This window comes from Girardinichthys multiradiatus, chromosome 13, assembly GCF_021462225.1.
Source record: "Girardinichthys multiradiatus isolate DD_20200921_A chromosome 13, DD_fGirMul_XY1, whole genome shotgun sequence".
Classification (NCBI taxonomy): Eukaryota; Metazoa; Chordata; class Actinopteri; order Cyprinodontiformes; family Goodeidae; genus Girardinichthys; species Girardinichthys multiradiatus.
This window is the reverse complement of record NC_061806.1, coordinates 16657316-16684680: the sequence shown is the minus strand read 5'-3', so window position 1 is coordinate 16684680 and position 27365 is coordinate 16657316. Positions and strand designations below refer to the sequence as shown.

The 27365-nt window shown below is 39.5% G+C and overlaps 1 protein-coding gene across 1 annotated transcript in view; it reads left to right on the top strand.

Moving 5' to 3' along the window:
* Nucleotides 1-27365, top strand: part of adgrb2 (adhesion G protein-coupled receptor B2) — a 353452-nt gene that overhangs the window by 221132 nt on the left and 104955 nt on the right. Inside the window, exon 17 of the mRNA XM_047383933.1 lies at nt 1699-1742. Coding sequence (XP_047239889.1) covers nt 1699-1742 — 44 coding nt within the window. The remainder of the gene's footprint in view (nt 1-1698; nt 1743-27365) is intronic.

The window sequence follows — 27365 nt, the reverse complement described above, 5'->3', positions numbered from 1 at the left end:
CTGGCCAGAGCACATCCTTCTACGTTTTTGCAGTGTCCCCTCAGACACTGTGGCAGACGTTAAAAAATACTTCTTATGACTGTCCTTCAACAATGGCTTTCTTTTTGACTCTTGTCCTTAAACCGTGACGAAAAAACAGAATGAAATCAACAGATTCTCCCACCTGGTCTGTAAACCTTTGCAGCTCGTCCAGAGTTAACGTTGACTACTCTGAGATGTGGACCATCATGTCTGTTAAAGTAGATTGACATGTGGTGTTAGATTTGCGATTTTCTTAGGCTCTTTCTGTTTTCAGATTTTGGATAGAACAGTGCTCTGTGAGATGTTCTGAGCTTGGGACATTGGTTTATAACTTAACCCTGCTTCTTTTTTCTCTATAACTTCCCTGACCGGTCTGGTGTACTTTTTTGAAAGCAATCAGTGGTACTGGATTTTATTTAGAGGAACAATAATAAATTGTGCTGCATACATTTGTACTAAGCACTTTTTTAGTTTTTTAAATGTTTTGAAAATTATGTCTCTTTTCTTCAACATCAAAGTTATGCACTGCCTTGTGTTGTTCTATCACAGTTAATGCTTTTTCCAGGCACTAAATGAAAAAAGCTCTGTTGAATTCCAGCTATAAGGTTGTTTGCCATTAGGGGGAGCTCAAAGGCAAAGTGCTTATTGACTTAAAATGGCTCACCACACTGAAACAGATAAGAATCCACTTCCTCATCTTTGACCACTGTGTGTTGTCCACTCAACTACAGCCCTAACAACCTTTTAAGAGTTATTTTCAACAGGAATCAAGAGTTACATACGTTCTTATGTTTCTTTTGGCCCAGTGAAGAGTTACTCTAAAATTTCAAGACTTAAAATCTTTGAACAACACCACCAAAGTTCACCCTCTGGTTAAAAAAAGAGAGACGATTCCTTTAAAATTAATCAGCGTGGAAACTGCTTAAGATCTCTGGTGGAACAGATTGTGATGAATCAGTTAAAGATATTGATCCCCTGATTGATTCACTGATTGGGTCATATAGAGCCTTCTTTTGCCACCAGCTTCAGCTACCACATGATTTATGCACCACTTGGACCCTCGCCTACTGGTTTTTGGTATTAGATAGCCAATGGATTTAGTAGCAAACTGATATCAGGACATGTTTTGTCCAATTTGAAGCTCTGTCTGACTTTTTTCCAGTCAGATCGCAAGATGTTTCAGAATTTTTCTACACTTTTAATTAATTTGTTCTTAATTTTTTTCTTTCTTTCTGAATTTCTGAAATAATTTTCTCTTCATTATTTGTTTTTCTTTTCACTGCTTTGTAAATCTAAAAGTATACAAGATTATTTTCTAATATGCACTTCCTTTTAAAGTACATTTATTATTGCACAAATCCATGAAATGTGTTGTTTTATTACTTCTGGTGTTTTAAATCTGTGCCACACACCTCCTCTCTTTCTGCAGCTGTATCCGTAGCAGCTATTTGCTGCTCTGTCCTATTAAAGAATGACGCTTTCTCCATGTCTTACACTCACCGTCTGTCACAATCCTTCTCTTTCATTGTCTGTTTGCTTCTCTCCATTGCCCATGCAGCATCACTCTTTGTCCTTTTGGCAAGAAGCTACTGTGTCTTCTCCCTCTGCTGCCTCCTTTCCACTGGCAATAACAGCTTATCTTCTCTCCCCCCTTCTTCCCTCTTCTCTATCTTGCAGGGTACATCAGATCCTCAGTGCGTTGTCTGGAACTATGGCAACCCGTAAGTTGCTCTGAATAAATGGTGCTGCAGAAATAAATGTACATGATGTGTTGCCAGATTGTTTTGCTGATATTTATCTTGCGTGCAGTCTCATGTCCACTTAGACTTTAATCAGTAATGAACTAATGAAACCTTCACTGGTATTCCTAATAAAATCACAAGACAAAAATACCATTTACTATTTGGTGCTTGGAGTTCAAAGTTAATACCACTCTTTAGTCTTTTCTTCTTCTTCAGTGTTTGCCTTTTTCATAGCATGTTGGTTTAATTTGCAGGTCTTTATTCTACTCTGAGTATTACTTTAATTTGAGCAGCCAACTTGTTTTCAATCAGTTCCCTGAAGTGTTAGTGTCTTCCTAATGGCTTTTCTCCTATTTATCTAAGTAGGACACAGACACTGATATAGTTTGCTTTCAGTGGTGGATCCATACAAGTAAACAACGTAATGTAAACCAACACAATTGATTGGGCTGTTATTGTCATTAGCCCACATAGAAATTGTCCAATTTGTCATTGCTAGAAAAAGACCTGTTCAGAAGCATTTGACAAGCCTTTGGTTGGTGCAGTTGGTAGCACTGTTGCCTTGCAGCAAGAAGGTCCTGGGTTCAACTCCCAGCCAGGGGTCTTTCTGCATGGAGTTTGCATGTTCTCCCTGTGCATGTGTGGGTTCTCACTGGGTCCTCTGACTTCCTTCCACAGTCCAAACACATGACTGTCAGTTAAATTGGTCTCTCTAAATTACCCTTAGTTGTGAATGAGTTTGTGCATGGTTGTTTGTCCTGTATGTCTCTGTGTGGCCCTGTGATGGATTGGTGACTTGATTCGCACCAGCTCCCCTTTGACCCACTATGGAATAAGCAGTATAGAAGATGAATAAATGTTTTGTGTTTACTTTCTTAAATTTCAAACTAAACTTACATAGGAATGAGAAAGTTAATTTCAATTTCAGCCTATGTTCATTGTTACAATTTGCTTTCACGGTTGGTTGATATAGAAGTTGAGGACACTAATCAAGCATTCTAAGTACAGTGTTATGAAATTCCCCCACACCCTTCCCTCCACACCTAGCACACACACACACACACACAGATAGATTTTATTTTTTTTTGCATCATCATGTTATAATCCAAACAAAGGTAATCTAAGCACATACAGAAGCAGTTTTTAAATTCCATCCATCCATCTATTGTCTTCCTTTTATCAGAGATTTGGTTGCCTGCAACAGGCCCATTACCAAATCCAAACCCAATACATCTCTTTGCCCAGCAAAATTGCAATTTAACCAGTATAGCATGTTTGTAATTCATATATTTGTCATTTCCAAGACAGATGTTTTACTTCTAGAGCATGTTTGTCTTAAAGTGCCTGTGACACGCTTTTCCCACAAATGCAGAATTGAAGGAATTGGGCAGTAATTGACATGATAATAGGATTAATGATGCATACAAGACAATTGTGACACAAAATAAGCATATTTCAATGTTAAATTTTGCAAGTCCAAAGTCGCCCGGAAATTAAGTCTGAGGGGAAGTCTCCGGTCATTCACTTTGTGAGCGTCAATGCGTTAATATGGTAAAGCGGTGCATTGCTGGTGGTGGCAGCATTACTACGATAGCAGCCATTGGTTTGCACTATTTTCCTGAAGTGAAGAGAATCAGAGCTGCTTGGATCAGAGCTGGAAAACAGACGAGGGACAGGTTGACAGCTGGTCTCACCAAGCACAGCCAGTTGTGATCAGAGGACTGTACAGCAAACTGGTTTAAACAAGAAACCTCTAATTTCACAAGACAAATTATGTCAGAGATCGGGATATCTGACAGAAGAACGAAAATGTTGAAGCAGATGCCATAGCAACGCTGTTCGGTGCATCTGATTTGAAAAGAAAATCTTGTTGCTTGCTGTTGCTAAACGGATCAAGGCTCACCAGGTAAGAACACTTTCTTGTTGCAAAAGTACATTTAGATATCAGCAGTTATTGTTATTAATAATAATAAACCAAAATTATTATTATTATTAAAATAACATAAATTACATATGCATACGACACATCGTGCAATAAAAGCCAGTGATACATGTTGTAGCAAGTCCAAAACAACGCAGTATGTAGAAGTTAAACCAGTTAAACTGCTTCATTTTCCATTTCATGCATCCAGATATTTTGATGTGTTTTGTTCTACAAAAGGGTGAGTACACTGAGTGTAGAGAAGCTACATTTGTTGCATTTAATGTTTAATTGTCAGTCAGTCATTTTCTACCGCTTATTCCATAGTGGGTCACGGGGGAGCTGGTGCCTATCTCCAGCAGTCTATGGGCGAGAGGCAGGGTACACCCTGGACAGTGATACATTGATAGGTATTATTTAATCAACTCAGAGGTAAGGAACGACACAGAGTCAGTTTTACTTGCGGCAAGGGTAGCTGTGCAACACAAACTACGAAGTATTAACACTCCTCCCTCTTTATTTATACATGCTTGGTCACACACAGTTCAACAAACATTCAGGGTGGGGTTGTGTGTGTGTGTGTGTGTGTGTGTGTGTGTGTGGGGGGGGGGGGGGGTCAGAAAGGTTAGGGTTCATTTATCTTGATTATAAACAAACAGAGGAAGTGGGAAGTGGGGACCTGGTGAATAGCCCCCAGATGCTGCTAGTAAAATAATAAAAGAATAAAAGCATAACTCATTCTTGTGACCATCTCCCTTCCTGTAACATGTAAGGAGGGAAAAGCACTTAGATGAGTGATAAACAATACAAAAAGTCATAAAAACCCTAACATACATGTAGTAGCATTTAATGTTTAATTATTTGGTTTATAATACCTTAGTTAACCCAGTAACTGATCTAATTGATCTAACGTAAACAACTGCTATACTGTGTACATATAAATATATGTGTGTGATTATTAATATAGCGAGATCTAGTCTGTCTTTAGTGAATTATTTAGAAAATCCGGATGTTGTGCTTGTTCTGTTTCCTGGTGGTGCAATATGATTCATGCAAGTTGATGCATGAAATTGATGCTCCGGCATCCGGCAAAAATAGACTTTAGTCAAATAGGATGGCCGTCCGCATACACTTGTGCTCTGCCAAGCTGACTTTCTTCTCCTAATTGCTGCGTCTCTCTGTGATAGAGACTAAAATATATCTAAAGAAACTTCAGATTCTTCACTGCTGTCTGTTGTTGGCCATTGTAGCAGCAGTCAGTTTACTTGTGGGGGTTCCCCTGTGACGTCATAAAAAGGCGCAACAAAATCGCAAAAGAGTAGTCTGGAAATGCTGCTTTAGTGAAATTTATGAGCATATGTCTCAACAACCGCTCATTTCAGTGCCATGAATCTACTTTTTAAAATATATTTTTTTCAATGTTTCCTTTCCATAAATGTAAACGGATTTATCATGAAAGTTTGATGTCACAGGCACTTTAAGACAAACACAAACATATACAGTGCCTTGCGAAAGTACTCGGCCCCCTTGAAATTTTCAATCTTTTGCCACATTTCAGGCTTCAAACATAAAGATATAAAATTCAAATTTTTTGTGAAGAATCAACAACAAGTTGGACACAATCATGAAGTGGAATAAAATTTATTGGATGTGTCAAACTTTTTTAACAAATAAAAAAATGAAAAGTGGGGCGTGCAATATTATTCGGCCCCCTTGCATTAATACTTTGTAGCGCCACCTTTGCTGCAATTATAGCTACAAGTTGCTTGGGGTATGTCTCTATCAGTTTTGCATATCGAGAGACTGAAATTCTTGCCCATTCTTCCTTGCAAAACAGCTGGAGCTCAGTGAGGTTGGATGGAGAGCGTTTGTGAACAGCAGTCTTCAGCTCTTTCCACAGATTCTCGAATGGATTCAGGTCCGGACTTTGACTTGGCCATTCCAACACCTGGATACGTTTATTTGTGAACCGTTACATTGTAGATTTGGCTTTATGTTTTGGATCATTGTCTTGTTGGAAGACAAATCTTCGCCCCAGCCTCAGGTCTCTTGCAGACTCCAACAGGTTTTCTTCCAAAGCGGTCCTGTATTTGGCCCCATCCATCTTCTCTGTCCCTCCTGACGAAAAGCAGGCCCAAACCATGATGCTGCCACCACCATGTTTGACAGTGGGGATGGTGCGTTCAGGATGATAAGCTGTGTTGCTTTTACGCCAAACATATCATTTTGCATGGTGGCCAAACAGTTCGATTTTGGTTTCATCTGACCAGAGCACCTTCTTCCACATGTTTGGTGTGTCTCCCAGGTGGCTTATGGCAAACTTTAAACAAGACTTTTTATGGATATCTTTGAGAAATGGCTTTCTTCTTGCCACTGTTCCATAAAGGCCAGATTTGTGCAGTGTACGACTGATTGTTGTCCTATGGACAGACTCTCCCACCTCAGCTGTAGATCTCTGCAGTTCATCCAGAGTGATCATGGGCCTCTTGGCTGCATCTCTGATCAGTCTTCTCCTTGTTCGAGATGAAAATTTAGAGGGACGGCCGGGTCTTGGTAGATTTGTAGTGGTCTGATACTCCTTCCATTTCAATATGATTGCTTGCACAGTGCTCCTTGGGATGTTTAAAGCTTGGGAAATCTTTTTGTATCCAAATCCGGCTTTAAATTTCTCCACAACAGTATCTCGGACCTGCCTGGTCTGTTCCTTGGTCTTCATGATGCTCTTTGCGCTTTTAACAGAACCATGAGAATACCACTAGCAGGTGCATTTATACGGAGACTTGATTACACACAGGTAGATTCTATTTATCATCAACAGTCATTTGGGACAACATCGGATCATTCAGAGATCCTCACTGAACTTCTGGAGTGAGTTTGCTGCACTGAAAGTAAAGGGGCCGAATAATATTGTACGCCCCACTTTTCATTTTTTTATTTGTTAAAAAAGGTTGACACATCCAATAAATTTCATTCCACTTCATGATTGTGTCCCACTTGTTGTTGATTCTACACAAAAAATTAGAATTGTATATCTTTATGTTTGAAGCCTGAAATTTTCATGACTATGAATATTGTAGCTTCACACTGAAGGCATCAAAACTATGAATTAACACATGTGGAATTATATACTGAACAAAAATGTGTGAAACAACTGAAAATACGTCTTATATTCTAGGTTCTTTAAAGTAGCCACCTTTTGCTTTGATTACTGCTCTGGCGCAGCACCCATCACTCTCCTTCTTGGTCAAATAACCCTTACACAGCCTGGAGGTGTGTTTGGGGTCATTGTCCTGTTGAAAAATAATTTACAGGTTTGAAGTTGTAGGTGTGGACCATTTAGAATCATTGCCCCTGCTGGGCGTGGTTTGCTTTTGCTGTTTCAAATGGTGCATCAGCTGGATCTTCCCCCAGTTGAATGTTAAGGATCACACCCACCGTCTCAGCTCATTTGCTGCATTGATGCTTATGACAAAATAAAGACACTCATCACTGTTTTAGACAAAGAGTTTAAATATTTTTGCAGTTTACAGAGTGTAAGCTAACCCTTGATAAGTCCAATACCCGATAGGCTACTGAACCCCAAAAGCAGATCCTTGTCTAGATTTAAAACATTAAAATAAAGTTAACTGACTTAGCATTAGCTGTGGACAGATCAAGTGGAGGCTACAGGTGAAGGCTGAAGGATCAAAGAAAAAATCTTCATTGGTTGCATTTGAATCCAGCCATGTGTTTCACATCAACTCAAAAGTAAAAATGTAGTTGATTCTGTGATAACACAAGATTTTGAAAATGTGATCTTGTAAGCTCTACTTTTTGGCCCAATTCTTTCTTCACTCCAACAGACCAGCGCAGCACCCACATTACTGTTGACGATGCCCCAATCTGTACTGTCCCCCTCCAACTCAATTTACCATCTCTGCTTAAGGCAGAGTCTGATCCTTACTGCAGAGGAAGCAATCCATCGTCTCAGGTTGAGTTTTCAATTGATTTAATTTATTTAGGGAAAAGACCATTCCAAATCAATCTTGCTCTATTTGAAAAAAGTAATTCCCCCAATCACCCTCTTTAATTCAAGAATAGATTAAAATCAACCACATTTGTTGATTTAATCTTATGATCCACAACCAGCCCTGATTAATACTAGATCTGTAGATTTAAGAAATAACCTAAATAGATTCTTTCTGACATTTTCACCAAGGGGTTCCTGACTAGCCCACACTACACTCAAAACAAACAAAGAAATAAACAGACAAATACATTCAAAAACAAATGAGTAACAAAGTCATTGGCATCTTTTAGTTTGCAGTTACAAAACCATTTCTACGTTTTTGGGATTCCTGCAAATTACAATGAGAGCCATTAGACACAAATGGAGAAATAATTCACAGTGGTGAATTTCCCCAAGGGTTGCTGGCCAACTGAGTACCCTAAGACCAAACTGTTGATTCATTCACAAGGTCACACAAAAGTAAGCCCTGCAGGCCTTACTTGTTTCAGTCATTATTTATGATTCAATAACAAAAGAAATGCACATACACATACAAATACAAGAAAGCCTCATCATCATGGGGAAATAGGTCTTGCAACAAAATGTGCTCAAAGGCCACTCTACAAGGAAGAAGCAATTTACTTCAAATGCAACCTAAAATTACAATTAGAAATTTAGTCATGGGCAAAGGAAGATGTTGTTTTTTTAATTGTAGTGTTAATGACCATCATCACATCATTATATGAGGAGAACACCATCCCAGTTGTGAAGTATTTGGATGGCAATACAATGGTGCATGGATGTTGTGCTGCAGAGGGGACTGGTGCACTTTTAAAAACAAATGGCATTATAAGGAAAGAACATTATTTGAATTTAACAAAGCAACATCTGAGGACATCAGCGGGGAAGATGAAGCCTAGGCAGAAATGAGTCTTCCAAGTAGACAATAGCCCTAAACAGACAGCAAAATTTGTTGCAAAGCTGCATAATTAGAGTGAAGTCAATGTTTTAGTGGTCATTAAAAAGCTCTGATCTCAGTCTGCTAGTCACAGATTGTCCATAATGAACACCATGTTCAAACATAAGGGTGTCCATCAGTGCACTTGGCACCAGGACACCCTAGGCAGGAGGTCAATGATCGACTTTGTTGTCGTATCATCAGACCTTCGGCCGCATGTTTTGGAGGAGCTGAGCTGTCCACTGATCACCACCTGGTGGTGAGTTGGATCCGCTGGAGGAGGAGAAAGCCGGACAGACTTGGCAGGCCCAAGCGCATAGTGAGGGTCTGCTGGCTACGCCTGGCGGAGCCCTCGGCCAGGTATGTATTCAACTCCCACCTGCGGGAGAGCTTTGACCAGATCTCGGGGGATGTTGGAGACATAGAATCCGAGTGGACCATGTTCTGCGCATCTATTGTCGACGCTGCTGCCCATAGCTGCGGCCGTAAGGTCTGCGGTGCCTGTCGCGGCGGCAATCCCAGAACCCGGTGGTGGACACCAGCAGTAAGGGATGCTGTCAAGCTGTAGAAGGAGTACTATCAGCTGTGGTTGGCTTGTGGGACTCCTGAGGCGGCTGACGGGTACCGTGAGGCCAAGCGTGCTGCGGCCCGGGGTGTGGCAGAGGCAAAAACTCGGGCCTGGGAGGAGTTCGGTGAGGCCATGGAGAAGGACTACCGGTTGGCCGCGAAGCGATTCTGGCAAACCGTCCGGCGCCTCAGGAGGGGGAAGCAGTGCTTCGCGAGCACTGTTTATAGTGCAGGTGGGAGGCTGCTGACCTCGACTGAGGACATTATCGGGTGGTGGAAGGAGTACTTCGAGGATCTCCTCAATCCTGCCATCACACATTCCCTGGTGGAAACAGAAGCTGGGGACTCGGGGTTGGACTCCTTCATCACCCAGGCTGAAGTCACCGAGGTGGTTAAAAAGCTCCGCGGTGGCAAGGCTTTGGGGGTGGATGAGATCCGCCCTGAGTACCTCAAATCTCTGGATGTTGTGGGGCTGTCATGGCACGCCTCTTCAACATTGCGTGGCGGTCGGGGACATTGCCTCTGGACTGGCAGACTGGGGTGGTGGTCCCACTTTATACGAAGGGGGATTGGAGGGTGTGTTCCAGCTACAGGGGGATCACACTCCTCAGTCTCAGCTTCAGCAGGAGCAGTGTGGTTTTTGTCCCGGCCGTGGAACACTGGACCAGCTCTCTACCCTCTACAGGGTACTCGAGGGTTCATGGGAGTTTGCCCAACCAGTTCACCTGTGTTTTGTGGACCTGGAGAAGGCATTCAACTGTATCCCTCGTGATGCCCTGTGGGGGTTGCTCCAGGAGTATGGAATCGGGGGCCCTTTATTAGAGGCCATCCGGTCCCTGTACGAGCGGAGCAGGAGTTTGGTCCGCATTGCCGGCACTAAGTCGGACCTGTTCCCGGTGCATGCTGGACTCCGGTAGGGCTGCCCTTTGTCACCGGTCCTGTTCATAACTTTTATGGACAGGATTTCTAGACGCAGCCAAGGGCCGGAGGGGGACTGGTTTGGGGAAGAGTGGATTTCGTCTCTTCTTTTTGCTGATGACGTGGTCCGGCTGTCCCCCTCTAGTCAAGACCTACAGCATGTGCTGTGGCAGTTCGCAGCCGAGTGTGAAGCGGCTGGGATGAAGATCAGCTCCTCCAAGTCAGAGGACATGGTACTCGACCGGAAAAGGGTGGCTTGTCCTCTTCAGGTTGGAGGGGAGTTCCTGCCTCAAGTGGAGGAGTTTAAGTATCTCAGGGTCTTGTTCACGAGTGAGGCAAGAATGGAGCGGGAGATCGACAGACGGATCGGTGCGGCTGCTGCAGTAATGGGGACACTGTGCCTGTCCGTTGTTGTGAAGAGAGAGCTGAGCTGAAAAGCGAAGCTCTCGATTTACCGGTCGGTCTACGTTCCTACCCTCATCTATGGACATCTATGGGTCATGACCGAAAGAACGAGATCCCAGATACAAGCGGCTGAAATGAGCTTCCCCCATAGGGTGGCCGGGCACTCCCTTAGAGATAGGGTGAGGAGCTCAGCCATCCGGGAGGGGCTCGGAGTAGAGCCGCTGCTCCTCAACATTGAGAAGAGCCAGTTGAGGTGGCTCAGGCATCTAAACCGGATGCCTCCTGGACGCCTTCCTCGGGAGGTGTTCCAGGTTCGTCCCACCGGGAGGAGGCCCAGGGGACGGCCCAGGACATGCTGGAGGGACTATGTCTCTCGGCTGGCCTGGGAACGCCTTGGGCTCCATGCAGAGGAGCTGGAAGAGGTGTCTGGGGAGAGGGAAGTCTGGGTGTCTCTGCTGAATCTGCTGCCCCACGACCCGGTCCCGGATAAGCGGAAGACAACGAGTACGAGTACAAATATAAATATCACATTAGTAAAACCAAACCCGACTGTGTGCATTTGGATATGTAGGTGTTTAAGGAATGGAATGAATTTGAAAATTTAATTCTATATTAATGTGCTTAAGTTGGATCTTTGCCTTTTCTGTGTATTGCCTAGAGATGGTTAGATATGAACAGGCTTAAAATATAATCTGAAATACATTTGTTGCACATTGTCTGGGGCTGGAAACAGTACACTATTCCTCAGACTTACATGGGTATAGCAGGCATATGAGTGTTTTCTGGCTTCCTCCTTCAGCCAATGTCATTAATTCATTGAGCATTCAAAACAAAAACATCTCAGTATATGTTTGTATTCTACATCAGACTCTTTCTCTAATATGTAGCTTGTCTTTGGCAGTTTAACAAAATCATTTTGCGTCTGAAATGCAGCTGAAAAACTCACATCTACCTTCAGTCTCCCAGAAGCCAATCTATATGCGAAACTTGGAGGTGTGTGCTTCTTTCCAGCTGGGAGAAAAGCACAAAACATTTTCTTTGTGCTAGGGACTGATGACCGGAAATTTACTGTTGCGGAGAAGGTAATTTTTTGATTCAGCTCCTTGATTTTGATCCTTATAGTTGTAGACAAAGTGGGTAACAGCACCACCTAGAATATAACTTAATACATAATTTGAATAGCTGTCAGCTCAGTGTGAGCTTAATAAGGTTGGCATGAGATTAGTGTGAACAATTCTGCTTCAAATTCTTTGATGACAAATTCATGCTTGCGTGCTCAGGCCACACATTGGATTAACTACCACTTTTCATTCTAGGGTAGTCCATGCTTCACCCAAATCCCACCACAGTAATAACCAATCACATACCTACAGACGTTTTGTGCATGCTCAGAATAATTTGGAAACATTATTACTCACAATGGGGCGCAAACCCCAGAAGGCCTTTCCAAGACCCTGCTGAAACCATTCATGTTTTGACTGATTTTTAATGTTGTGTTTCAGAATTAGGCTTGTGTGAAGGGGGGGCAAAAGAAGTAAAGTGGTTTTGGTTTTCTTCACAGAAAAAAAAAAAGCCTGCCCGTCTTGTCTTTGGGTCATCATTGGAATAAACATGTCATAGAAATGAGTTTCATGATGCTGTTTATTGCAAAATTGCACAGCATTTATATAAAATGCAATGTCATGTTTTAATAACAATTTCAAAATTGTGAGTAAAAATAACATTGGAGTTGTCCATTATTTTAGGGCTCTGACAGTGAGTCACTGTTGCCTTGAGAGGGAACGATTTTGTCATTTGTGTGCTGGTCATGTTAATTAAAAGTGCGATTATAATTAAACAATTTTTCCTTACAAAATATTCTTGTCAGTGCCAATGATCTCTTCGTGAAAATAATTCAGGATGACAGATTGACATGATACTTCAACATAGCAAATAGGTTTTATGAGAACGGAATTTGTCAGCGGGGGGGATCACTGAAGGCCTCACTGTTTATTGTGACAACAATGACTGGTGGCAGAAAACATTCTGGTCAGGTCCAGCATCTCCAATGAGATCGCATTAGTCTTCTAGCTGTGGAGGAACACTCTCTAGTGGCCTGGGCCCACACACAATGTAAGTTTTTGGTTTTTTTTGGCTGAGAGGAGAAGACATTGCAACTTATCAAGCTACCCCTCTCCATCAAGGTAACAGAGGAACAATGTCAGGCAAAGTCAATTAACTAGCTTGCAGATTACAGCTGCAATCAAATTAAATGTGCAGACATGACGAGGGCAGAGAGCCAAACGGAATATAAAGTGGCAACAAGGCAGTGGTGTCTATCCACATATCAGAGCTGGGGGCATGTGGAAAAGAGCCAAATGTAAGCAAAGATAAAATGGATAGGGCAAGCATACAAACTGAACACAAGCTGACCTTGTGTGAGAGGATATTTCGTATGTCTTATTTATAGCAATTTATAGTAAAATCTGGTCATACACACAATTTGGACATATGAGCACATCCTGGTAGAGATGCAAATGTAGGGAAATGCTACTTCGCAAAGGCCGCAAATGCACGAAGCATCCTCCTCCAGCATTTGTCTGTGTTGGACAGGAGCTCTTTTCTGGAGCTTGGCGTGAGCGCAAAGTTGATACAGAGAAAGAACATGTGCACAAAGCAGCCGTTTGTTTGCTGGAAGATATCACAACTCTCAGCTTGGCTGCTTTTCTGACTGAGCCAAGGGCTTTGAGGTTGAGCAGGAGGCAGACAAGAGGTGGAGAATGCACATATAGTAGCACAGAGGGAGGGCAAACATGGCAGCTACTCATCCAAACCACAGCACAAAAAAATCTGCTCAATGTAAAAGGAATTCCTTTCCTATTGTGCAACTTCTGTATGAAGACTATTTACAGCTCAATAAATTACAATATCATTTATTTCCGCAATTCAAAAAGTGAAACTCATATAGAATTATTACAGAATTGATATAATACAAGAGTTCTATTAATTTTGATGATTGTGGCTTGCACCTAATGAAAACCCCAAATTACGTTTATCAGAAAATTAGAATATTATACAAGGCCAATGAAAATGAATTAAAAATGTGTGGCAGAAAAATGTGCACATGGATAAAGGGTAAGGATAGTCTTAATAGTAGAAGATTTGCTTGTTTGGGTGAGAGCTCTTAAATTCCAAATGGTTCTTCACTTGTACTTATCCAAGCCTAGCCTAGCTTGGCAAGTATACATGTTTGTGTACTGATAAGTAATTTTTTCTGTGTTTTATTCATTTTTCTTCATAAAATTATTATTAAATTGCTTTTGTTTACATTACAAAACCAACATCACTATAACATTTAAATTTAAAACATTCTTGCATTAAAAACTCGCACCCTTTCTTCTTTTTCTGTGTACTTAGCCTACACTATACTTGCTGTTTTACCCTGTTTCTCCTTTTACATAATATTATGATTCTAGTGTGTCTTTGCATGTGATTGGCTACATGGTGTGCCCATCAAAATAAAGTCTGAACCCTAACTACAAGGATTCTGAGCTTAACTGAGCAGCAGCAGCTGAAGATTCAGCTGTTCCCACTGGGAGTATGCTCTTTTCTTTTTCCTACAAACAGTTAGGTTTTAGAGCCAGCTCATTCATAAACAACACATCACTACTTAAGAGGATTGTGGAGCAAAGTCCATTCAAGAATTTGGGGGAGATTTACAAAGTGTGGAGTGCAGCTGGATTCAAGAACAACCAGGAGAGAATGTGTCCAGGATATAAAAAACACAGTGAATATCAAATTACTTATGTTAAAAAACCTGTGAACCAAGGTCGCCATCAGAAGCTTCTTACATTAGTTAAGACTAAAATGATTAAATTGTTTTCAGGAGTCCTTTTTTCATTTAAAAGTAATAGCTGCTTTTGATTTGGAAATCAAGGAGTGGAGAGGCACACAAAACTAGTTTCAGGTAGGACCTTGCTCTTGCACGCACTGCCAAAAGTACCAATACCTGGTTTAATTCACCATAGGATTACTGTGGTTGACTGGTCAGTGAAATTGTCTAAACCCCGTAGAGAATTTTTACGTATTATCAAGAGAAAGATGAAGGCCAATGGTCACCTCCAGGCAACGTTGCATAGATGAGGTAATTAATGCAAATTAGCCATGACAAAGTAATACTGTACAGTGTAAAACATACTATTTAGTAGGTGGACATTTGCAATAATATATATATATATATATAATTGGTATTGCAATGCAATATTCAAATTTTCTGGTTTCTGTTCTTCATTAGCCATAAGCAAGAAAAATCACAATTAGCAGAAATAAATGCTCTGCATGTGTTGAATCTATGTAAAATGTAGGAAAGGAATTAAGACATTCAGATTTAGTTAGATTTGTGTGTAATTTATTATTTGACTTTGTGGCTTAAAGCTGCAAAACCTATTGTCATCCATGTGGTGACTGTTTTTCTCAGCTGGCTACATTGGCCAGGAGTTTGCTATGCTCTCATTGTTCATCTCAGTATTCATGAGTGTGTTTTATTTATATATTTTGCCCTTAACAGGCCCATATGTCAGCACCATCTGCCCACCCAAATTGCTGAGCCTAACAACCCCCATTTCTCAGATTTGCCCATCCCTTCTACCAACTCCCAACCTGTTTTCATTCATTCTTGCATAGTGTTGTGTTCCTGTCATAAAAGTTTTAGCTGGAATCTCAACTTAAGAAATTCAGCAGAATCCATTGATAGTCAAAAAAAAAAAAAAATAAATAAATCTGATTACATGTTCTAGAAATAAGGCCAGAAACATGGGAAAGCAGAAATGTATGAGGCAGTGTGACCCAGTGATCAGCAATGCTGATGCATTGTATGTTAAAACAGTGAACATACATGTATCTGTTTTTGTACAAACTTTGATTTAAAAAGTACACCTTGACTCAACATTTTGTACCAAACTCTTCGGCTTTCTTCACCTGCTGTCTATCTACTCCACTGCAATTGATGATTTGTACTTTCCTCGTTTTTGCTGCAGATCCCAACCTGGCATATCCCCAGTTTAACCTTCACTCTTTCTCAGACACGTATATCTTAGTGAACCCAGCACCATGGACACATACCTACATAGTGATTCACTGTGCTATAAATCGAAAATCTGGTGCATTATGGATCCTTCTATGTATTTTCACAATGTTTATGCGTAATCATTGTATTTCTGTTCCCTTTCTGATATAAACAAAACTTACTGTTAAAATGATGTCAAAGCTAAGATCCATATGCATCAAAACAGCTAACCTGCCAGTAGCATTTAAATCCCTTTAAAAAACAAAATCGGAAATAGATAAACAGTGTATAAAAATAAAAGTTGATTTTAAAAGGATAAAAGGACTGAGGTTCAGCATTCCAGTTCCTACTCCTTGCAATGGTTGTCTTTGTTTGTAATAACTGGATAAATACCTCATTTCACTGGCAGTGAGTAAGAAAGACTCAAAAGAAAGATTTAAATATACTGTCAACTTTCAGACTGGGAGGCAGGCCAGGGAAAAGCCTTTACGGTTCTACAATCACAAACAGGAACTCGTAGAGTCTGCTAAATTCTACAGAGACCTTTACTGAAACAGTTTGCTTTGGTCAGGTGAGACAAAATTGGGGTTTTCAGCAAGAAACACTCCAGTTCTCCTTGGAATTATATGTGGAAAAGCACTTCATGTCATCTGTTAAGTAAATTGAGTGTGAAATTGTGGGGTTGTTTTTTCTTTCTAGGGCCCAGGTAACCTTGTTCGACTGTATGCCATCCTAAAATCTATTGGAATTTACCCAGGACCACCAATGGGCCATTGTTGGGTGTTCCAGTAGGATACCAGTCCACAACATACAGCCAACAGAATTAGGTTTAAGGATGAGCAACAAAGAAATTGTTCACCGGACACAAAATCAACATTCTTTCATGGGCATTTCAGTCCACTCGCCTTAATCCTACAAAAACAAAACTGTTAGTAGAGCTGAAAAAAAAAGACAGTGTAGGGCAGGACCAAAGATTCTGGATAATCTGAAGAGATAATTCAAACAAGAATTGTGAAAGATCTCTCTCTTTATGGTTTAGTCATAAAAGATTAAACTTGAGCTTTTTGGCACCAATATGTGGTAAAGTACCCCATGGCCACAGCTGAGTAGAGGTGATGATCTGCAATGCTGTGGGTTTGTTTTTTTCTTCTAAAGGCCCTGGGAACCTTGTTAGAGGGAATATAATAATGGACTCCTATTTTGGTGTATTGTTGGGTTGTTCAGCAGGACTGAAATTCAGAACATATGTCATATTGGTTTTAAAGGATTTGACCCACATGCAGAAAGCACTTCAGGAGACAGAGTTTTACGGTAAAGTGTTTATTTACAGTGTAGTGACGTGGGCAGGGAAACTGGAACCGGGAAACCAACTGTAAAAATAAACAGGATGGTAAGCAGGGAATACTCAGGGTCAAAACTAAAGAATAATTCAGCCTTACTGGGTTGATGGACTGATCCGCCAGAGGGTGGGGAGCGGAGAGACCAAATAGTTGTTTACCCGTGAGACAGATGATGGTGGATTATGGTGTGCCAGGATGATAAGATGGTCCAGGGTTTTCAGAAGTAGGTACAGTGGAAGGAGGAGGGTGGACAGGGTTCTTGAATGGTAATCCAAGGAGCGAAGACTTCAGGAGGCTGCCAACCGGTGTGGTCCAATGAAGTAACAAGAGGTTAGAGTCTCTGCTCATGGAGCTGGACAGCTTATTTCCAGAAGTTGTTAATCCAGACAGAGTTCCACACGAAAAGGCAAGGTCAGGTTCTGGTAATCCTGCAAGGTAACAAAATTCAAATTACTAAAAGTTCAAGGCAAGAACAAGACAAGGTAATGTGGCTGGAGCTGTACCACTAAGGGACAACACTCTGGCAGTGAGTTGCTGGCAGCCTCCTCCTAATAATCATCTTTATTGGTCATTGCACATGTGCATGACAACAATATATACTCCTCAGCAGGTGATCAAGGAAATGATGAACACCTGTCACCTCTCCTCCAGGTTCCATGCCATCTAGGGTCTAAGCACAGTAACAGCACCAAACAAACAGACAAAGCACAGATCCTGACAACATATCCAAACAGACACAAAATTAACTGTCTTGTATGACAATTCCAGCCTCTAGACCTAAATCCTATTGAAAATTATGTGTTGTGAGCTGGATGAAAGAGTGTGTAAGAGAGGACCCAGAACTCCGAATTTTCTAGAGAGTTTGTCCAAAGAGGAATGGTCAAAAATCTCTCTCTGCATGCTCCCTCTGTGTGAAATGTTATCAGAGAAGAGTAAGTTCTATCTTGCTATCCACAGGATTCAAGTATTTTTAAATTTTTTCCATACAAAAGTAATGCACTCCAATTAAAGGTTAGATTTTAATGTGACATCATGCACAATAAAACATTAATTTCAATGAAATACTTTTTTTAAATCTCCATCTTCCTCACTATCAGGAGTGCCAATAAATCTGTGGCTTACTTTACAACTTCCTCCTTCCTTACTTGCATAAAGGATTCAATCTTCAGCTCAATGGTTAGGTTTGGAAAACAAGATTAAGGTCTTTCTTTTAATTTCCCCCAAAAAGCATCCTACACACATCTCATTTTTGCTCCATCATGCATAGATTGCTATTTGTAGAGAGTGGCACTCAGTCTCAAGGTTTAAGGTAATCAACTTAGAAGGAGGAAGACCCTCTAAATTCAAACATTAGACTGGATGTATTCAGCCTTATGTTTGGCATGTTTGATTTTGTATTAACTGTGCGCATTGCCAAGTTTGTGTTTACTAAACGTGGAGCTTGTGATTTTATGATAACATTTATAAAATTGGCAATCAGTTCATTATAGTAGGCCTTGCTTTCCGTTGGTTCAAGACTGCTTTGTTGGTAAACATGCCAGTATTTAACAGACTGCAAATCTGCCAATGTGAGTAGCATCTTATACTTAGCACATTGAGTATTCCTTCCACTCATTACATACACTTAAACACACACACAGCAAACACACACACACACACACACGCTGAGCATAGTAGCCACCAGAAGGAGGGGGAGGATGGATGATACGGCTTGCTCCAGTTTTCCATCTGACAGAACACAAGGGATCAAGACTGTGTCAAACAGCGAGTCAGCAAGAGGGAGTTGGCCAGTGGGGCTTATGTGTGCTTTTCCCCCATTGGATATTACAGACACGGTTAGGCTCTCAGCTCATAATGGCTATCACAACAGTCGACAAAACGTCAACGTGGTAAATGGAACTCTCAGACCTCAGGGCATGGAGGCTTGTTGAGACTTGCGTTTGGTTTTCTTGTGGTGCTTGTAAGTGTTGAAGTCAAGTCAAATTAGCACAATTATGTGCAAAGGTGGAGCTTTGGCGTCTCTCTGGAACAGGACTACATGGATAAGTGTGGATAGCTTCTACCTGAGGAACGTTCTGCTTCTTTACATGGTTGGGGGAGTTATGTGAAGACGTGTAGTATAATAGATTGTATCACAGAATTACCATTCTTGTCTTTAACTTGATGAAATTTTACTGATTTTGGCATGTGACCAATGGAGGTAGAATGGCATGCTATACCTCACTGCCAAGGCACTTTACATCCGAGGCTGTAACTGTAGTTGAAGATGAACACATTTTGACTCTGTACTGTATTGATTAGAATTCAAATTTAAACTCAGCAAAGAAGAAGACACGCTTTCTCTCTGGGCATTTGGAATAAGTTTCATCTTTACTGCTGAATCTGAAGAGCTTAAAAGTAAGTGACTTCGCTAAGTCTTAAGGTCTGTTCTGTATCATTTTTAAGACGTATGCACTGCAAAGACTTTTATAAGATGTTTTATGTATGTCAAATGGAGTGCGCAACCTGTGTTTGCCATTTTTATTTACTCTTCGTCTTGCTCCTATGATGCTAGAGGAAGAATGAGAAAGCACTTGTTCTTTTAGGTACACCCGTTTGGACCTCTGGCAAATGCTTGGAAAACAGTAATACTTTCTTTCAAATTCCACTTGCTAAAACAATTAAAATGCGAGCATTTTGGACCAATTATAAAATTCTGGCCATTGACCCTTTATCATTGTAGTTTCTTTTTCTGTAGCAACACTGGATGCCCTTCCTAACTGTTACAAAAGCAGACCATTAATGGCTGCAGCCAAGAAAGGTATCTCTGCATTTCCTGTTAGCTCACTTGTTTGAACACCAGAAGTAAAGTTAATCCCTCGAAAGAAGCTTATTAATTAGCCCAGGGCTATGCCAGAGAGCAGCAGATTGGGACAGTGGAGGTCACTGACAAAGCATTCTGAGCACACAATACAGGGGAAGGAGTGTGTGAGGGAAGGTTTTGTGTGAGAATCTCATGTGACATGAGCCACAAGAAAGACAAGGAGGATTAAACAAGGACAGTAGAGTTATCTCTAATGCAGGCCTATTTGAATTCTTACTATGGTGTAACGGAGAAGCAAATTGATGGAAAAAAAGGTCTTATTTTGCCTGGCAGATGTGCAGTGCTTTTTTTTATCACAACTACATGTTTCAGATCTTTAACAATCCTTTACCAGACAAAAATAACCAGATTAAACACAAAATATATGTTTTAAAATGACGATTTATTTATTAAGGGAACAAAACTATCATAATGTGAAAAAAAAATAAAAATAACCCCCTATATTTATTAACTGTACCATCCTTGACAGCAACAATTGTCATAAGCATTTGTAGTAACTGGTAGTAAGTCAGGCAATAAGACTTCAGGGATTTCTGCTAGAAAGCAAAATACACTCACCTGCCACTTTATTAGGTAAACCTGTCCAACTGCTCGTTAACGCAAATTTCTAATCAGGCAATCACATGGCAGCAACTCAATGCATTTAGGCATGTAGACATGGTCAAGACGATCCGCTGCAGTTCAAACGAGCATCAGAATGGGGAATCGAGGTGATTTAAGTGACTTTGAACGTGGCATGGTTGCTGGTGCCAGACGGGCTGGTCTGAGTATTTCAGAAACTGCTGATCTACTGGGATTTTCACGCACTACCATTTACAGAGAATGGTCTACCATTTTGCCCACAAAATGGTAGTTCACTACTCACCCTGTTTCTCATCTCCTCTTGAATTCCCTGATGATGATGGTGCATTCCTTTTTGAGACCTAGCCTGTTTCATGTTGTTAAACAGGTTCAGAATAAAAGTGATTTCTTGATTCTACAAGCATCAATCTGGTCTATTTTTTTTTTTTTTTTTTATGAAACTAAAGCAAAAAAAAAAAGCTTAATCATAGCTAATTCATGATTTAGCAGTGATTACTTTTTTTTTTACATAGGGTAAGGTTGGTTGGAATAGTTTTTCTCCTCAATAAATGAAGTCATCATTAATGAAACTGCAATTTGTGTCTACTTATGGTATCAACGTCTGATTTTATAATTTGTTTAATGTTTTGAAATCAATAATAATATTAATAATCTGAAAGCGTGAAAAGAAATGCAAAAACTGAAGAAATCTGTAAGGAGAGAAATATTTTTACATGGCACTGTATGCATCAGAAAGAAGTATTTTTCCTTATCACACAGTACTTCCGTAAATGTATATTTAATGTTTGAATAGCCACTGCAAAGATAACATGTATTCGCATAAGCTGTACAATCTTTCCATATCCACGTTGCAACATCCTTGATATAATCTTGCAACATGTTTCTCTGGTTGTGAGATTCGTTCTGGACAGTAAAAGACCGAGAAGCTTAGTTCCTACAGAGTAGATATCTGGGTCAAATACATTTTTACATAAGGACACACATACATACACAACACACATTCATGAGAGTAAACTGGGCATTGGCCAGTGATGTTTAATAGGTGTTACAAATGGTTGAGTAAGTACAAATGATTTGTGTCATATGAAGATTTGCTTCGGTGCTTTCTTTCTGTATTAGGAGTAAAAATTGGCTGAATATGCATTGCCTCTGGTGAACTTGCAATTCAGCTCCTTGGTAGTCATAGATAAAATGTCTACCCCAAAAGGTTTCCCTGAGCTGGAAAAAAATATTGTCTGCAAAATAAGTTGTCTGTTACTAAGGAGACTTACTGCTGAGTAATTATATCTTCATGAAATTAGGAAATTCTGTTCTAAGTGTGTACTGCATATTTAGAAAGGAATGAACCAATAGTGACTTCTTTTTTTTCCCTTCCCTTACATTTAAAAATGTTTACAATCAGTAATCCAGATTGGATTGATATTGATGGTGTTGCATGTGACATTTTCAGAGACTGCGACCAACAAGATAAACTGGGCCTTTAATTGTTATTTAAAATGCCGAAATATAATCATAAAACAAACTGAATTTATTACACTCTATCACTCCAAGCTAATCCATTGGAAAACCTTTACTTAAGCACCCTATTAAAGCCTTTTTCCATATTGGGGAACAATTCGAACACATTCTTTTGTCAGTTTAATTACAGGGAGAGATGTGATGGCAAGCACCAGACTTAGACCTTGAAAGTGAAGCAGCTAAACGGAAATGGGTCAGCCTTTTACTTTAATTTTATATGCACTCCCCAGGCTCTGCTTGTTATCAAGAACCAAATAAGGAAATGTAAGTGATAGCATCTTAAAATGTGTAACATCTCACTCAAATCCAATTCTAAAGCAAATGTATGCTAAAATTAACTGCTTTGTGGTATGTCCCAAATGTTTATTATTTGACTTCAATGTATTTAGAGGGGCATTTTATGTAAGAGGCCAACTCAAAGTGCATAATTGGAAAGTGAAAAGTAAATGATGCTTTTTTTTGATATGCAAATCTAAAAAGTGTAGTATTTGTTTTGTATTCAGCCACTCCAAGTCTCACTGCAATTAAAGTGGCAAATATTTTTGGGTGTGTCTTTCTTTCACTCCACAAATCCCCCCCAAATACATTGAAGTGTATGGTTGTACTGAGACAAAATGTGGAAAAGTTCAGTTTACGAATAGTTTTGCAACTTACTGCATTTTCAAAGTAGTATGGTAACATCAGTATGCAGCAGATGGATATGGATTTAGCTGAAACACATCATTTTTTTATTATTTTCCTTTTCAGGCCATTTACTTTCTAATCTTTCAAATATAGTTACAGCATATCTTCCTTTCCACTTTTCCTTCTGTTTATAACTCTTCAGAACTCGCTGTGAATGATTACCTCTGTGTCAGACAATAACTCTTTTTTAGCAAAAAAAGGAAAAAAAAACTTAATCTTAGATAAAATCTGTGGTAACGCTCTCCCTGACTTGTCAGCAGCATCTTGCACTGAATATTAAATTTTGTCTTGCTTTCATCTAAAGGCTTCAGTGCAATTGTAATTTAAATAATTCTTTTGGTAGTGCAAACAAAACTTCCTTTAATTTACATTCTGATTTCCATTGGACTTCCATCCCTGGCTGCTATCTTCTCTTTGGAGTACGCACACAAGTATTTCAACTTGCCTTGCCTAGCCTTGATCGATGGATTCAAGTTAATGCAGGCCATTACAATTAATGTGTAATGTGGGAAAACTCTTCAACAACAGTTGAGATGTACTCATCCAGGATCACCTAGCATTACTCTACTTAAAAGAACGGAAAAAAGCATCATCAGTGCCAGACTTCTACAATTTAGCCTGTGAAGATGGGGAATGTTAAGGCTGATGAGCTGGTTGACATTCAAACTGAATAAGCCTTAAATTAAAATATTTTCAGCTCAAGATATGCATACTAGCTCATCTGATTTTTGGGCAGAGTGGGTAAAGCTTCTAGAGATTAGTGTGATTTGACATATACAACATTATAACAGCAAGACAATTCAAAGTGATTTACATTATGAAATATTACATTGCAGTTACAAAAAAAACCATAAAAAGTATATTGCAGTGGCATGATAAAAGGAAGCAAAGAAAAGTTGGACTACAGACTGAAATTATTGAATGCACCCTATGCATTTAGGCCAATATTTTCTTAACACAATATCTAATGTTTCCCCATGGGAGGAGGCAGCTCCTTAGAACTTTTCTGACCCATTATGCATCTCATTAATGGGGGAATCTTGCTTTTAAAAACCGTTCCACATTTAGACCATTATTCCTGGTGCTCTGTACCTTCCTCTTAACTTCTTCTAGCAGAGCCCAGCTCAGCCACAGTGTTGGGGAGGAGTCTTGAAGTGAACTGCTTCTCACTGTGGACAGCGAGGTCCTTTACGCTGTCTGGTCCAAGGTGGAAAATCCTAATTGACCTTTATCCTCAGTAGAAACTTTTACCAGTAATTTAAAACAGTTTTGCAATTTCTTCACTGCGATTTTTATTTAGTAATTTTATGTTAATTGTAAATCCGTATAAAATTGCTTGGGATCAAACAAGCAGAGATTCTGTTGCTGATTTCCAATTTCTGATTTTGAAAAACTCTGATGTGGCAAAATCAGTTTTAGCTGTTTCAGATTGCTTTTGAAGAACTATAATCACCAACACAGTCTTTTTAACTTTATGAAAAAATTTAAATTTTAACTGGCAAGGAAAATTATTTTGTCAAACAGCCCAGAACTGTCTCCAGAATCCAGGAGTACAGAAAAAAGAACAAATTATGGGATTGACAGAGGTGATAAAAAAAATCTACCAAAGAAAAAGAAAAACTGCATATCCCCATTATTCCCTGACGACAGATTACATCTCCCTTACTTAGTTTATTCACCAATTGGTAAAAAAGGTTAGATTTTTAAGCTCTAACCTGCAGATCATCTGTCAGAGTGTAAAAATTGTATCAACCTTTTTATTCCTTTTATTTCTTGATGCATTTCTAATTTTAAGACTTACAATAGCGATATGCAAATTTACTGATAAAATGCTCTTTGTGACAGCTTTGCACTGCCACTATTATTTTTGAGCTAAACTGCTTGTGTTTGGTAGCCTTAAAAAGCTCTGTAGATTTACACGATGGTATTTTGACACAGTTTAACACTAAAGACAGTACAGGGTTTGAGATAACAAATAAGACATACTTCGGGTGTGACTTACATATAATCTGGAAATAACGATAATTTTGAGCTATAAAAATGTGTTCAATGGAAAGCTGTGCTTGCTTTGTTGTTTGCCAAATCTGTTTCAGGATGGCTGAAATGTGGAAAAAGCCACAAAATGTAATTTGATGTGTCTTTCAAATCCTCACCATCTAGTGGCACTGTTAGAAAAAAAGATCAAATATTTTGTTGTTCAAATATAATAAAAATGCCAACAATGAGCTCCAGTCAGCTTTCCAGATGACTGTGAAAGGTTAGATTTGATAAACCTCCTAAGATACATTTCTGTTAATGTTAAGTGTAAAGCAGATGGAGAGATGGCTTTATTGTTATTTAATTTAATTCCCTGCTTTTAGAATGTGCATTTTTTTTAGGAGTTGAAATCATATTTAGCTTTTCTCTTTTTATTCTGTTTTGGTAGGCGGCCATTGGCTTTCAAAGCACTGCCCTTTCAGTATGAAGTTTGTGCCAATTCATTCTTAGCAGACATAAAAGGTCATTTTGTGCTGTTATTTAGAAGGTATTTTTCCTGTTTTTGTTTTTCCTGACAGCCACATCAACATTCTGCAAACAATTAGAAGGTAAATTGGAAGGCATTTCAATATGCTCATGCATCAACATGTCAGAATGTCAACTTCTTTGAGCAAGATCACCAAGCAAGGTTTACCGCCCCGGGTTGCTAAGTTTTAGATACAACTAAAGGAACCCGTTCCTTTTACACTATTTTCTGTCCTGACTGAAAACTTCAAGAAGCATCAGAACTGACATTCGTATGTTTTTGTTCTTCACAGACAGACATTATGTTTCCTTGACTATAATTGTAATCCTTGGCTAACAACTTAAAACATTATAGATACATCTCAATAAAATAGAATATCATCAGAAATGTTTATTTCTGCTATTTCATTCAGAAACTGAAGATTCATTACACACATCATGAAAGAAGACGTTTGTTTCTATTATTTGTGATGGTTATGGGCGGTTATTGACCCAAAAATCAGTTTTTCAAATATATATTACATGATACTATAAAAATGATTTTTAATATAGAAATATTTTATGGTGTATATAATCATACAGAAGGCTGCTGTCATTTATACCCTCTACAAGGCATTTGAGGCACAAAAAGTCCTTTCTAAAGAATATCAGGGCTCACAAGCAACCAAATTTAATAGACGTTTATGGAAGGAAAAGGTGTGGAAGAATAACATGCACAAAAGACACAGGATAGCCACAGCATTAAGAGGATTGTTAGGTGAAGCTCGTTCAAGAGCTGAGGGAGATACACAAGGCATGGACTGCAGGTGGAGTCATTGCTTCAAGAGCAACCACATACAGACGTATCCAGGACGTGAGGCGCAGCTGTCTCATGTTCACCTAGAGGTGTAGTCACTTTAGCTGCCAGCGGTTTAGACATTAATGGATGTGAGTGCAGTTATTTTTTAGGGGACACCACATTTACACTGTTATATAACCTGTACACTGATTACTTTACATTGTATCAAAGTGTCATAGCTTCAGTCTTGTCCCATGAAAGGATATAATAAAACACCCTCTGACATTTACCAAAATGTCAGAGGGTGTACTCACTTTTGTGAGATGCTATGTGTTACTTTTTGAACTGAAGAGCTTGTAAAATGCACCTTTAGTACATGTCTAATTCCTATATCCTTTAATCCTTTTCAGGGTCACACAGCATCTGTACTGAACTCTGTTGCTCAGTGGGTGAGAAGTAAAATATGGATCATGTTGCCAGTCCATAGAGAAATACAACCATTCACATAGGAATCCATACATGCACATGGAGAATTCCCGGGTTTAAACACAGATCCTTCTTGCTATAGGGCATTGACACTAACCTCTTTTTCACCATGCTAAACATTCAAAACAGTTATAGTTCAGTTGCCGTAAATGTAAAACAAAACAGTTTAATTTTAATCTTCTTCTGTTAGCTAAGCCCAGGTTTTAATCCTCGAAGTCACTGGTACTCAAAGCAAAAGCCAAAGTTGTATACAGTAGGAATTTGTAAAAACAAGATTAATCAGTTTGTAATGCTTAGCAAAATCCTAAGCTGTAATGTTACTGATGAGCATTAGAACCACCAATCAGATTAGGCAAAGGAAAATGAGTTTGAAACTCAGAGCATGAAAGAAAGAGGTCATTTATTTATTACTATGCATGTGTGCTGTGGGAAGCTGCTGGAAGCCACAGCCAATAGTAAATGGTAATCTGAAAACTGGTCAGGGGCAATCCTCAATTGAATGCTCGATAGTGTTTGCAGCCATGTCATCACATGCACAAAATTAATCTTTTTAATTTGTCTGTCTAGTACATTTTCTCTGATACACAGATTGACATGGACACCACACCACACCATGTTGCAACCTGTCAAATTGTCTGGGAACTTTACCGCTGTATTTGGTTTTTCAATCTTATCTTTGAAGTGTCACAGTGCAGATTACGATCAACATGGCACTGTGCTCATAGCTTATTAAAAACATTGTAATTTATTTGCCATTGTGTGGATTGGTATACGTGGTGCGAAGTTGTGCTGTTCATTTCCCCTTATATAATATGGGTTAGAAAATTAAATGTCACAATTTAATTGGATAATTCAATATAGATGCAGAAATATTTCAACATATTTGGCAAATTTAAGCATACTTAAATATTAATATGGGTTATTAAAGTTAAGGTGAAAAACTGAAATAAAACAGTATCATAAAACATATTGTTAAGCTGAATATTATTTATTGTCCTGGCAGATTTAAATTTGACTTAAAGCTAATGGAGAATCTCTAAAGAGAGCA